The sequence below is a fragment of the Sebastes umbrosus genome, chromosome 10 (assembly GCF_015220745.1).
Source record: "Sebastes umbrosus isolate fSebUmb1 chromosome 10, fSebUmb1.pri, whole genome shotgun sequence".
NCBI lineage: Eukaryota > Metazoa > Chordata > Actinopteri > Perciformes > Sebastidae > Sebastes > Sebastes umbrosus.
Genome location: NC_051278.1, coordinates 4575627 through 4588013, shown reverse-complemented (window position 1 = coordinate 4588013; position 12387 = coordinate 4575627). Strand labels below are relative to the sequence as shown.

The window sequence follows — 12387 nt, the reverse complement described above, 5'->3', positions numbered from 1 at the left end:
TAAATAAATATATAATGTGACTTATTAGTGACAACATCTCCTGGATCTGAATATCAGAGGATGAGTTTTTTTGTAATGAAACCTGAACATATAAAGACACTATTCACTCCGTCTGAGTGTAATTCACATTTCTCAGTAATAAATATTCTGCATTCAATGTTTTTCTTCCTCTCACTCAGAGTCAGAGCTGCTGCTGCTGCCCACACACACACACACACACACACACACACACATTAACAGAGTTAGAGAGAGATGATGAGGATGATGATGGAGGTGAAGAGGTGACGCAGATTCATGTTGATCGCTCAGAGGCTGAGATGGTAAAACTGAGATGGAAACAAAAGAGTGGGAGAAAGAGGGACTGAGAGACACGCAAACACAAACACACACACACACAAATACACAAGAACACACACAAACACACACGCATACACAGTCGTTCAGCCCGGCGGCCATAAAGAGCTGAATTTAATGCATCTCCCCTTTTCATTTTTCTGCGCTGACAATCACAAGCCAAGGATCCCTGTGGGAGTGTGTTGTATATGTGTGTGTTGTGTAATTGTGTATGTATGTTGTGTATGCGTGTGTTTGTGTGTGTGTCAGTCGTACCTTCAGCAGGTCTTTGGGGAAGTCTTTTCCATCATTGAGACCCTCCAGGTTGGTGATGAACTGACTGCAGGACATCCTCTTCCCCACGTTCTACACACACACACATATAATTAATCAGCTGTGTTTTATTATTTTTATTTTATTTTATTATTTATTTATTGCATTGTACTTCTATAAAGTTTGGAGACAAACGAGACACAATAAAAGCAGAACGGTCAAAGTCGAAGCAGCAGAAGCGGAGCTATCCTGACTTTAGTCTGTAGTAACCCGTAATCCTACATTTCCCATAATTCAGTTCCTCATGTCTGGGGACCCAGGTCTGTGAGGGTAGCGGCTAGAAGGGAGCCGACAAACGTGGGAAACTCTTGCGAGATTGTTGAGGTTAGGATAAGTCGTCGGGTGGTGACGTTTTTGCAGATGTCAGATCAGGTTACGCGGTTTGCGTGCTTCCTTCTTGACACGACCGCAAAGAGATAGATAATACTAAATAAAGATAATACTTTTACTTTAACCTCATTTAGATAATAATACTTTTACTACATTTAGATAATACTTTTACTTTAACCTCATTTAGATAATAATACTTTTACTACATTTAGATAATACTTTTACTTTAACACATTTAGATAATAATACTTTTACTACATTTAGATAATACTTTTACTTTAACCTCATTTAGATAATAATACTTTTACTACATTTAGATAATACTTTTACTTTAACACATTTAGATAATAATACTTTTACTTTAACACATTTAGATAATAATAATTTTACTTCAGTGAGGTTTTGAATGTAAGACTTTTACTTATCAGTAAATCTTTTTATGATTAATTTAAACTGGTGAATAAATGTCATCTCATTATATATATTAACACTCGGCTGTGACTCAGAACTGTTGCTCGGCGTGTGATTGGGCAGCTTGTTGCCGCGGCAACGGTCATCACTTCCTTAAACAAGTTGGCAGAAGTTATCGTCACCTCGGTGACTCCGTGTGTGCAGCGGGATGCAACAAAGTCTAATTATCACCAAAACTGATCTGGTCTCCATGACAACGGAGCAAACTCCATCTGTTGAGGAGACCATGATAGTGTACGTGATAGAGAGCATGTGAACGAGCATTAGACTATTCTAATTAGAATATGAATATATATATATATATATATATATTCTAATTAGAATATATATATATATGTATATATATATATTCTAATTAGAATATATATATATATATATACACACACATCCATATACACATATATATATATATATATATACACATCCATATACACATATATATATATACATATATATATATACACATCCATATACACATATATATACACATATATATATATATATATGTGCATATATAAATAATTATATATTCAATATTCAAATTAAATCAGACTCACGTTTCCATGAAGGTCTGTGTTCAGCAACATGACGGCACAGGTCAGAGTGTGGACACTGTCTGAGAGACAACGAGAGACAGAGAGACAGGTTAGAGAGAGACAGGGGAGAGACGGACAGACAGACAGGTTAGAGAGAGACAGACAGACAGGTTAGAGAGAGACAGGTGAGAGACAGAGACAGACAGGTTAGAGACAGGTCAGAGACAGGTTAGAGACAGGTGAGAGACAGAAACGTTAGCGACAGGTCAAAGACAGAGAGAGACAGGTTAGAAAGAGATAGGTGAGAGACAGAAACGTTAGAGACAGGTCAAAGACAGAGAGAGAGAAGTTAAACAGAGACAGGTGAGAGACAGAGAAAGACAGACAGACAGGTTAGAGACAGACAGTCAGACAGAGAGGTTAGAGACATAGAGACAGAAAGACAGACAGGTTAGAGACAGACAGACAGACAGACAGTTAGACATTCAGACAGACAGGTTAGAGACAGACAGACAGGTTAGAGACAGACAGACAGACAGACAGGTTAGAGACAGACAGACAGACAGACAGGTTAGAGAGACAGTTAGAGAGACAGACAGACAGACAGGTTAGAGAGACAGACAGACACATAAGAGACAGACAGACAGACAGATAGACAGTCAGACAGACAGGTTAGAGAGACAGACAGACAAACAGTCGGACAGACAGGTTAGTTAGAGAGACAGAGGAAGACAGACAGACAGGCAAGCAGTTAAACATTCAGTTAAACATTCAGACAGACAGACAGACACACACACACACAGACAGACAGACAGACAGACAGACAGGTACCTTCAGTGGTGAGGCTCTCTGGGTTACTCTGTCTGTATCTCCTGGAGAACTGAGCGAGGACTCTCTCTCTCTCCTGAGTTTCTCCCATCAGAGCGAACTGACTCAGAAACAACCTGAACACACAAAACTCACGTGAGCTTGTTTTAACGTATGTTTTATTGACGATGTATGAGGGCCATCGTAGGTAAAAAAAAATATATATAAATATAAATAGGTAGACGGGAGAGGGGGTAATATTCAGAGAAAAATTCAGAATTTAGGAGATTAATGTTATGAAGTACATTTGCAAGAAAAATCTCAGATATTGTGGGTAACCGTGGTAACGCCAGCCACCGTCTGAATATCATTACTCCTAAAGTAATGTTATTATGGTTAGGATGGCCTCTGAGCTATAAACTGCGTATAAAAAGTGATCGTAGTCACCGTGACGTCACCCATTGGTTGCCATATTGGTTTTTGGCCGTCGCCAACATTTTTTCTCATAAAATTTATGATTTTTGTAAATTTGACTTTTTTTCTCGTAAATTCTGAGTATTTTCTCTCAACGTGAACTCCCAGTCTAAATTAATCTGCATTTGATTGACCTCTGTTTTGAGATTTTATCTAGTTTAAAGTCATGTTGTCCATTCGTGTCTGATGATTTAATACCGTTATGTTAAACAGTAAGAATCGGGAGGCACTGACCTGAGAGCCTGATCGATGGTCAGACCGGTGAAGTGAAAGTTACTGAGATATTCCTCGGCCACCATCTGACTGAAATCATTACTGCAGATACAAACAGGAGAGTTAATATATCCAATCACTGTTGAATATATCAGATAACATATGTGATGAGGACAGGGACACTGACTTCTTGCCGAGGTGTCGAGCCACGTCAGACTTCTTGAAGCCGTCCAGGTTGTAGAGGCGTTTGGCGAGACGTTTGGCCGCCTGCCGGTCGGGCTTCGTGCCGTTCGCCAGCGCTTCGTCGCTGCCGCCGAGCGCCAGACGCTCCGCCACGTCGGCCTGCGGGTACAGCATCTCGGGTGGGCAGTTCACCGGACGCTCCCTGACAACACAAACACAAACACAGAGGGACGTTATTTCAGGACTTTCAGGTCCCTTTTTTGTTTTGCTGATGAACCACAGTGAGAATAGATCTGGTTCCTGTTCTCACAGTTCCTCCTTTAAACTACAGATGAACACAACTAGTGGTTAGTTATTCAGCATTTATTTTATTTCATGCTTTTTTTCCCCCTCTTTGGCCATCGCCATCTTGGTTTTTGGCAGTCTCCGTCTCCATCTTGGTTTTTGGCCATCGCCATCTTGGTTTTTAACCGTCTCCATCTTGGTTTATTGGCCGTCTCCGTCTTGGTTTTTGGCCATCGCCATCTTGGTTTTTAACCATCTCCATCTTGGTTTATTGGCCGTCTCCGTCTTGGTTTTTGGCCATCGCCATCTTGGTTTATTGGCCATCTCAGTCTCCGTCTTGGTTTTTGGCCGTCTCCATCGCCTCATAAATGTCAAGTTTAGACGTTTTCTTCAGTATCAGCAGTGATCCACTGATTGTCGTCTGTTTCCGTGGTTACAGTGCAAACAGGAACTGATAGCGGCTAAGCGCAGCATGACTTTTTTCATGATGAAGATTTAGCAAAATTAAATACTACATATAAAAAAGCAGGGATCAGCTATTAGCCCCTAACCCTTCAAAACCCAATGCATGATGGGAACTCTTGTCATTGTGAGCATGTTAGCATGTAGCACAAAGCACCTCTGTGTTTAAGTTCAGCCTAAGAGAGCTGCTAGCGTGACGTTTCCTGTTAATGATCAGCTGACAGAAACACTAATACTGAGACTTGTTCCAGATAATTTATCGGTTTACAGATTAAAGCTTGTGTCTCTATTTATTATCTACTATTAGAATCTACTGTTGAACTGGTCCAGCTGTTATTTCCACACTCTAAATATATTTCATAAACAAATAATACAACCAGCTCAACCGGTCCTCAATGCAAATAATCATACTGAGCCAAACTAAATGTAAAACACAGACGGTCAAACTTCACACATTTAATATGTTTCATTCATTCATTTCTGTCAACATGTTGCAACACTGGATGTGGTTCTATTTCCCTGAACAGCCTCACAGTCTATTAATAACTGCTGCATCGACCAGCGTCCCCTCAGGGATCAATACACTTTACTTTACTCTCACTTCAGCCGAGCCGAGGACAATCATTGTTCATGTAAACGCACCTATCATCTGTTGAGACGAGTCCGTTCTCCATCAGCTCTTCATCGCAGCCTCGCTTTAAATAAACAGAGTTACTCAGACAGTAACATGAAATCGACCATCGGGAGGAAATGAAGTCAGAGTTGTAAGTGAAAGTGGGAAGTGGTTGAACCACAGCGTGGACTCTACGTCTGCTTCCCTTAATGGACTCGCACTTCCCCTCAGTGGATCAGCTGCGATCAGGTGATCCAGGTAAACAGCAACTCACAGATACTCAGAGTCTTTACTGCAGTAAAAGTACCAATACCAAAGAGTAGAAGTACTCTGTTACAAGACAAAATCTTACGTACTGCAAGTACAAAAGTATCAGCATCAAAATCTACTTAAAGTACCAAAAGTAAAAGTACTAATTTTGCAGAATAATTTATATTATATTATTGTATTATAATTATTGATGCAATAATGTGTTCATCACTTTAATGTTGCAGCTTGTAAAGGTGGAGCTACTTTTAATGAATTTTTGTGATATTTTACTAATATTTTAGTAATTTTTGTCTGATAATTTATTAATATTTTTCTGAACATATTTTTGTGATATTTTACAATTTTTTTTAGGATATTTTACAAATGTTTTTTTTAGGATATTTTACTGATATTTACAATTTTTTGTCTGATACTTTACTAATATTTTTGCTATTTTACTAATATACGAATACGAATATTTCATTTGTTCATCACTTTAATGTTGCAGCTGGTAAAGGTGGAGCTAATTGTAATGAATTTATATACTGTTCGGTAGTTTAATCTATAATAATTAGGACTGTCAATCGATAAACATATTTACTTGTGATTAATCGCAAATTAATCACACATTTTTTATCATTTCAAAATGTACCTTAAAGGGAGATTTGTCAAGTATTTAATACTCATCAACATGGGAGTGGATTAATATGCTTGCTTTATGCAAATGCATGTATATATTTATTATTGGAAATCAATTAACAACACAAAACAATGACAAATATTGTCCAGAAACCCTCACAGGTACTGCATTTAGCATAAAATATATGCTCAAATCATAACATGGCAAACTGCAGCCCAACAAGCAACAACAGCTGTCAGTGTGTCAGTGAAGTTTGAAAGACAGTTCAGACTCGTTCTTGATCCTAAAGGCAAAAATTAACAGTCCTGTTGCCTTTAGGTGGCGCCACAGCATGAAACCGGCTGTCCATAATATCAATTAAAATCTCTTTTTCCTGTTCCCTTTCCGCACACAATCAGATACTTGAGAGCTCTGCAGACTGATCCTAGTTAAAACAAGGCCCAATGAAACCCATTCAAACACTAATAAATATATATAAATATATTAATTCGACCCAGAGGCGAGTACTGTGGTCTTTCTGTAGTATTTCCTCGTGTGTGAATGTATGTCCGGATGTTTCTGTCGGCGAGTCCTTCCTCCACCAACACAACCCATTCATCCAGGACAGAAATAACCTCTTCACTCAACAGGACGCCAGGAAAGGCTTGTTTTACCCAGCAGCCACTGGGGCCGGTCCATCTCTGATCTACTTCTACTGAGTCAACAGCCAAGTACAAGTTCAGATCAGACACTCAACCGATGACGGTCTGGTGGGTGGAGATTAGATTAGATTATTGATTATTAGATTACCAAACAAAAAGTATCTGCTGATTCTTTTATTACATTAACATAACCAAATAATATCATTTATTTGGGCAGTCAAACCAGAATAAAGGAAAGTTCTCAGTACGAATTGATTGAAACATCCGCCGAAATGCTGCGTTCATGTACGAATGTAATTTGTGACTGCAATGTTTTATATTTTAAATCTAAGACTAACGACTTATGCGACTAACGACTCACACGACTTACGACTCACGCATTTACGACTCACGTAACTATTACGTACTTAGTTTACGTACTTATTTTAAGATCACATGACTAACGACTCAGGGTGACAGGCGGGTCTGTTACACACTTTGGCGTGTAAACATTGATGCCTCACAACAAAAGTCCATCATTCAAAATAAATAAATCCTGAATTAATGGATGTAGAGTTACATTGTCAATGCAAAGAGTTTTAGCCCTCACACAACACACTATTATTATACTGGAATGGCACTCGGCGCAGACCTCCGCCAAGGCTGTTTTCATGAGTGAAAAATAATTTGTGTATCCGCCCTGTGATTTAGATCCACTCCAAATAGTAATGGGTTTTTCCTTGGCTCATCCACTAAGTTTCATGAAAATTGGGCCAGTAGTTTTTCCGTAATCCTACTGACAAACAAACCGAAATCATAACCTCCTTGGTGGAGGTATTAATCATATTATTGACTGCTACTGGCAGGGAGTGTAAATGCCCAAAACACAACACCAACTTCACCAAAGACTTAAACACTAGCAGAGAAAAATATGAACTAGATTCTTGACCCACATTAAGAATTAATTACAACCAAAGAAACCGTGGATCTAGAACAAAATAAAGAAGCCTGAACATCCCTGTCTCTGAGCAGAGATTGGTTCGATCCAGCGGCCGTCTCACCGGAGAGAGAGAGGCTTAAAACAATGACTCACTGACCGGCCGACAGAAAACAGGAGAGAAAAGACAGAATCAGAGATCAAAAGAGAAAGACAGGAAACAGAAACAAACGAAGAACAAATATAGAGAAAGAAAGACTGTTATTTTCCAGGGTGTGTCACTCAGCTTTCATTCATCCAGCCTGAAACCACATTAACCAAAACACCAAAACCCAGTCTGACTTCCTGTCTGTGGCTCTCAGCTCCAAGCCCATTGGTTCCTACTGAAGATGTAAACCTTTACAAACACAAATATGTAGTTTCATCAGTATTTTCCTCAAACGGCTGCTCGCTGTAGTTCTAATCAAACAAACTGGTGGAAATAATGCATTTGTTGGGGACTATTTTTAGCGGCGCATTAATCCACATGTGGTGCTTTAGTGAGTATTAGTGGCAGCAGGACGGTAGATGTGGGATTGAGTCAGACAAGTCTTGGACATTCTTCACTAATATTTTTCACTAATATTTTTTGTACATTTTTCACCAATATTTTTTTTTTTACATTTTTTGGGACATTTTTCACATATTTCTCGTTTTTTTTTTTCACTTCTTATTTCACAAATTTTATTAGTAAAATATGCAGAAAAATGTCTGAAAAAATATTAGTAAAATATGTGAAAAACATTGTGCAATAAGTCTGAGTTATATCAGAAAAATATGTGAAAAATAAGTGGAAAATGTCCAAAACGTATAAGTAACATATGTGAAAATTAGTAAATGGTTATCGGACTTGCATTTATATAGGGCTTTGTGACACAGTGAGGCTCATTGATGTCGTTTTACATATTTTACTAAAACATTTCCGACAGTTTTCCACCATTTTCACTAAAATGTTTCACATATTTTTCAGACATTTTTTACTAACATTTTAAAAATATTTTACTAATATTTTTTGGGTCATTTTTCACATATTTTCCAGCAGCGTGGTATTTCATATATGAGCAGCAGTTTCCATCCATCCATCCATCCATCCATCCAGTTACCATTTCTTCTGGTAAAACTAAAATCTCACATGTGTGACTTTAAAGCTCCTCTTTGATATCCGCTGAGGGTTTTGTCAGAAAGCAGAAGGCGGTAAACAGAGTTCAGCTCTCACATGTTCCACTCAGGCCTCACTGTGGAACGAGTGCTTGATCTATAATGGATGCTCGGTAGAGAAACTTAAAACGGCAAACTTCCTACAAAACTCCAGAGGAGATCCTCCGCCTGTAGGCGTTTTAATTCAGCAGAAAGGTCTGGACTCACTAAAAACACAGGAAGGTTCATAACGGATTCTGTTTGAAGTGATGCAGAGCGAAGCCTCCCAGCAGAGCCGAGTTACTGCTGAGTCAGATCACCCAGTTCGGCCTGTTTTACACTGAAACTGAACCGAATCAGGAGCTGCTCCACCAGGACGATCCAGACCTGAAGGTCAACATGAGGGTCAAACTGAAGGTCAACGTGAGGGTCAACCTGAGGGTCAACCTGAGGGTGAACCTGAGGGTGAACCTGAGAGTCAGCCTGAGGGTCATATATGGTCGAAATATCAATGGACTTTCAGTAAAGGTCAGTGCTGTCGTCCCTGAACACATCAGGAGCTGCTCCACCAACCTAGTTAAACCAGTTTGGGTTTCAAATGCCAATATCAAGGATTTTCACTGTTCAGTACCTGCTCAGGTAATCTGTACACTACCTGCTCAGGTACTCTGTAAACTACATGCTCAGGTACTCTGTACACTACCTGCTCAGGTACTCCGTACACTACCTGCTCAGGTACTCCGTACACTACCTGCTCAGGTACTCCGTACACTACCTGCTTAGGTACTCTGTACACTACCTGCTCAGGTACTCTGTACACTACCTGCTCAGGAGTTGGTAGAGACCAAAAACAGCTAAAAGAGAGAGAATATTGGGCTGACATTTATCAGGTGACACAAACTCAACAACTTGCGATGAATCATCGCGTTGCTCTGTAACTGATGGATGTGGAAAAAATAAACTGTTTACTCTTAATTTACAGTTTATAAACTGTGAATATTAATATGATGCTGTATTATATTAAATTAAATGAAACTACTCTGCAATAAAAACAGCTGATAGAGTGTGTGTTTCGCTGCAGGTTAACACAGTCTGGAGGCAGACGACTTCCTTCCTCCCCCACGCTGTAAATAAATCACCCTGACATGTTTTTATTGATAAAGCATCTAGGAGTCTGTCGACGCCGGCTGATACAAGAACAAGTAACACATGTTCTCCTGCAGGTCTGAATCACAAAGTAAAAGCTTCGGCGTTTCACTGAGTTGCATCACTAGAGCAAAACTGCAAAACAGTATCTCTTGAATGAAGCAAAGAGACAAACAGAAATGAGAAACATGCAACAGAGCCAAGAAGAAAAAAAACAAACAGCATGAGACAAGAGAAAAGTCGTCATGTTTCATCAGGAACCGGAGATCATTTCTTCTACTCTGATGGATTCAGTGGACAGAGCAGCCTGTAGACTGCTTTCAATGTGAAGAACCCGGGCCCGTTTCAACCGGGAAAATCCGTCGGATGTGATGTGACGTCATGCACGCTCGTGAGTGCCTTTATTTTCCAGCCGTCTACTCCTCCTGAAGTAGTCTCTAGCGGCGTAGGGGTCGACCAATCTGGTCCCGTTGGTTAATGTTAACTCTCTCAACTAACACTCGTGATCCTTGAGAGTGAGTGACAGAACATATTGAGAGAAACTAGTGTTTTCTTCAGCCAACAATACTTGCTAGCCAGCGTTAGCGAACGTGTTCAGAGAATTATTCTGCCTCCACTTAATGCTCCGCCAACAAAATACCTCATTATGGTTACTAACAGAAAAGGGGGCTATACTTTCTGGTTCACGATTATGTGGATTACATACAAATTGATTTTGTGGAATATATATACGAATTACAGTGCATTAACTTTTCGTAGGTATAGCTACGAACGGTGGATGAGTACAGCCTGAAGCAAGACATTTGACTTCACTGTGACGGACGTTTTTCAGTATTTTGTGACATTTCATAGACTAAACTAATAATTAATTGACAAGAAAATAATCAGAAGATTTATTTTAGTTCTTTATTTAGTTGCATCCCTAAAGGGATCCTTATAAGAACATGTTTTTAGGTATTTTTATTAGTGTTGTCAAAGTTAACGCCATAATAACGCTTTTCAGGGGTTGTAGCGGGCTAAGTTTTAAAGCTAGAGTGAAGATCCTGGTATCATATGAAACTAGAAAACCTAAAGAATCCATTGGTACCAACCATGTCATACTAGCTTGTCATGAAGGAGGTTAAATAAAGCTCCAAACTTGCGCAAAATTTTGGCGAGGAAAAGCGGTCATGGCCATTTTCAAAGGGGTCCCTTGACCTCTGAACTCAATTATTAAATGCTTAATAAATCTGCCTTTAAGGTACATTTTGAACAGATAAAAAATGTGTGATTAAGTTGCGATTAATCACAAATAACTATTTTAATCGATTGACAGCCCTAGTTTTTATTAAAACAATTAATATTGTTGGACATCATTGTTGTATTTTTTTAACCGGCTGGGTGAAAGGTCGACCCTGAGCAGCACACTCACCTGTACACGGCCGGGTAGGGCGGGGCGTACAGGTACCTGTCCTCCAGAGCCCCGCCCCCCCAGCACAGCAGGTAGCTGGCCATGTCAGCGTGGCTCCAACCACTCTCGCGCTGTCACCCTGTGATGTCACAGAGAGATAGAGCAGCCGCCAATCAGCCGACAGCCACAACATTGAAGAGGGAGTGAGGCGTCAACGAGGGCAACGGAGCGACGTCACTCGAGCCTTAATCCAATGACGTCATAAGAACACGACTCATCATCATCTGTTTCCTGTTATCCATCGGTCCGTCTCATTCAGATTGTTTTCCTCCTCCAGCAGCAGCAGCAGCAGCGTCTCCTCCTCCTCCTCTCTAATCCGTCTGTTTTTAGTCCTCCTCCCTCGTCTGCTTCAGTTTTCCTCCTCGCTGCTCAGTCAGCTCCTTTCTCCTCCTCCTCCTCCCTCCTCTTCCTCTCTGCTTCTTCCACACTTTAAAAATCTCAACGCCGGCTTTTCTTCTCTCAACAACTTCGCAGCACAACTTTCTCTCTGTCTGGTCAGTCGGATCTTCTCCTCCCTCCACTCCCGTCCATCAGCTGGTTATTTTGCTCCACTGAGGGGGGAGGAGGTATGCGTTTCCTCCCCCGTTTGACCCGGGACGCTCCTCCTCCTCCTCCTCCTCCTCCCTCTGTCCTCTCCTTCCCCTCTTCCTCTCTTTGTCTCCTCTTACCTTCCTTTCACTCCATCGACCTTCCTGGAAGTTTGTATCTGACTCTTTCTCTAGCAGCTCAATAAACCTCCGTTCTCCTGTTACGTTTACTGTGATTCACTGAGAAAACAAAACTGAACTACAACACGCCGTTAAAAAAGTTTAGTTCTTCATTTACGACTTTCACTTACTTTTACTATATGTGACCTCAGTTTTCAATCTCTCTTTTATTGGACTCTTTAAAAACATACCAGTATTTTCTGTCTTGGTGTCAATACATTATTATCACGTTAACTCTGACAGTCCTAATTATAATAATGATGGTAAAGAAATTATGACAAAATACCTAAACTTAATTTTAAAGTAATTTTACATGATTTAGAATTTAATAAAAAATTAAAAGTCTTGTTTACAACTCATCTCAACTTCACAAAATAAAAGTCTTGTCGGGAATTTTACTCCTTTTATTAACTTATTCATGG

The 12387-nt window shown here is 39.9% G+C and overlaps 1 protein-coding gene across 1 annotated transcript in view; it reads right to left on the bottom strand.

Annotated features, from left to right (window-relative positions):
• The window catches only part of psda (pleckstrin and Sec7 domain containing a), a 49380-nt gene that overhangs the window by 15673 nt on the left and 21320 nt on the right, over positions 1 to 12387 (bottom strand). The window contains exons 8-12 of the mRNA XM_037782103.1: positions 3685 to 3882; positions 3519 to 3599; positions 2835 to 2947; positions 2025 to 2083; positions 610 to 699 (exon numbers count right to left, since the gene is read on the bottom strand). Coding sequence (XP_037638031.1) covers positions 610 to 699; positions 2025 to 2083; positions 2835 to 2947; positions 3519 to 3599; positions 3685 to 3882 — 541 coding nt within the window. The remainder of the gene's footprint in view (positions 1 to 609; positions 700 to 2024; positions 2084 to 2834; positions 2948 to 3518; positions 3600 to 3684; positions 3883 to 12387) is intronic.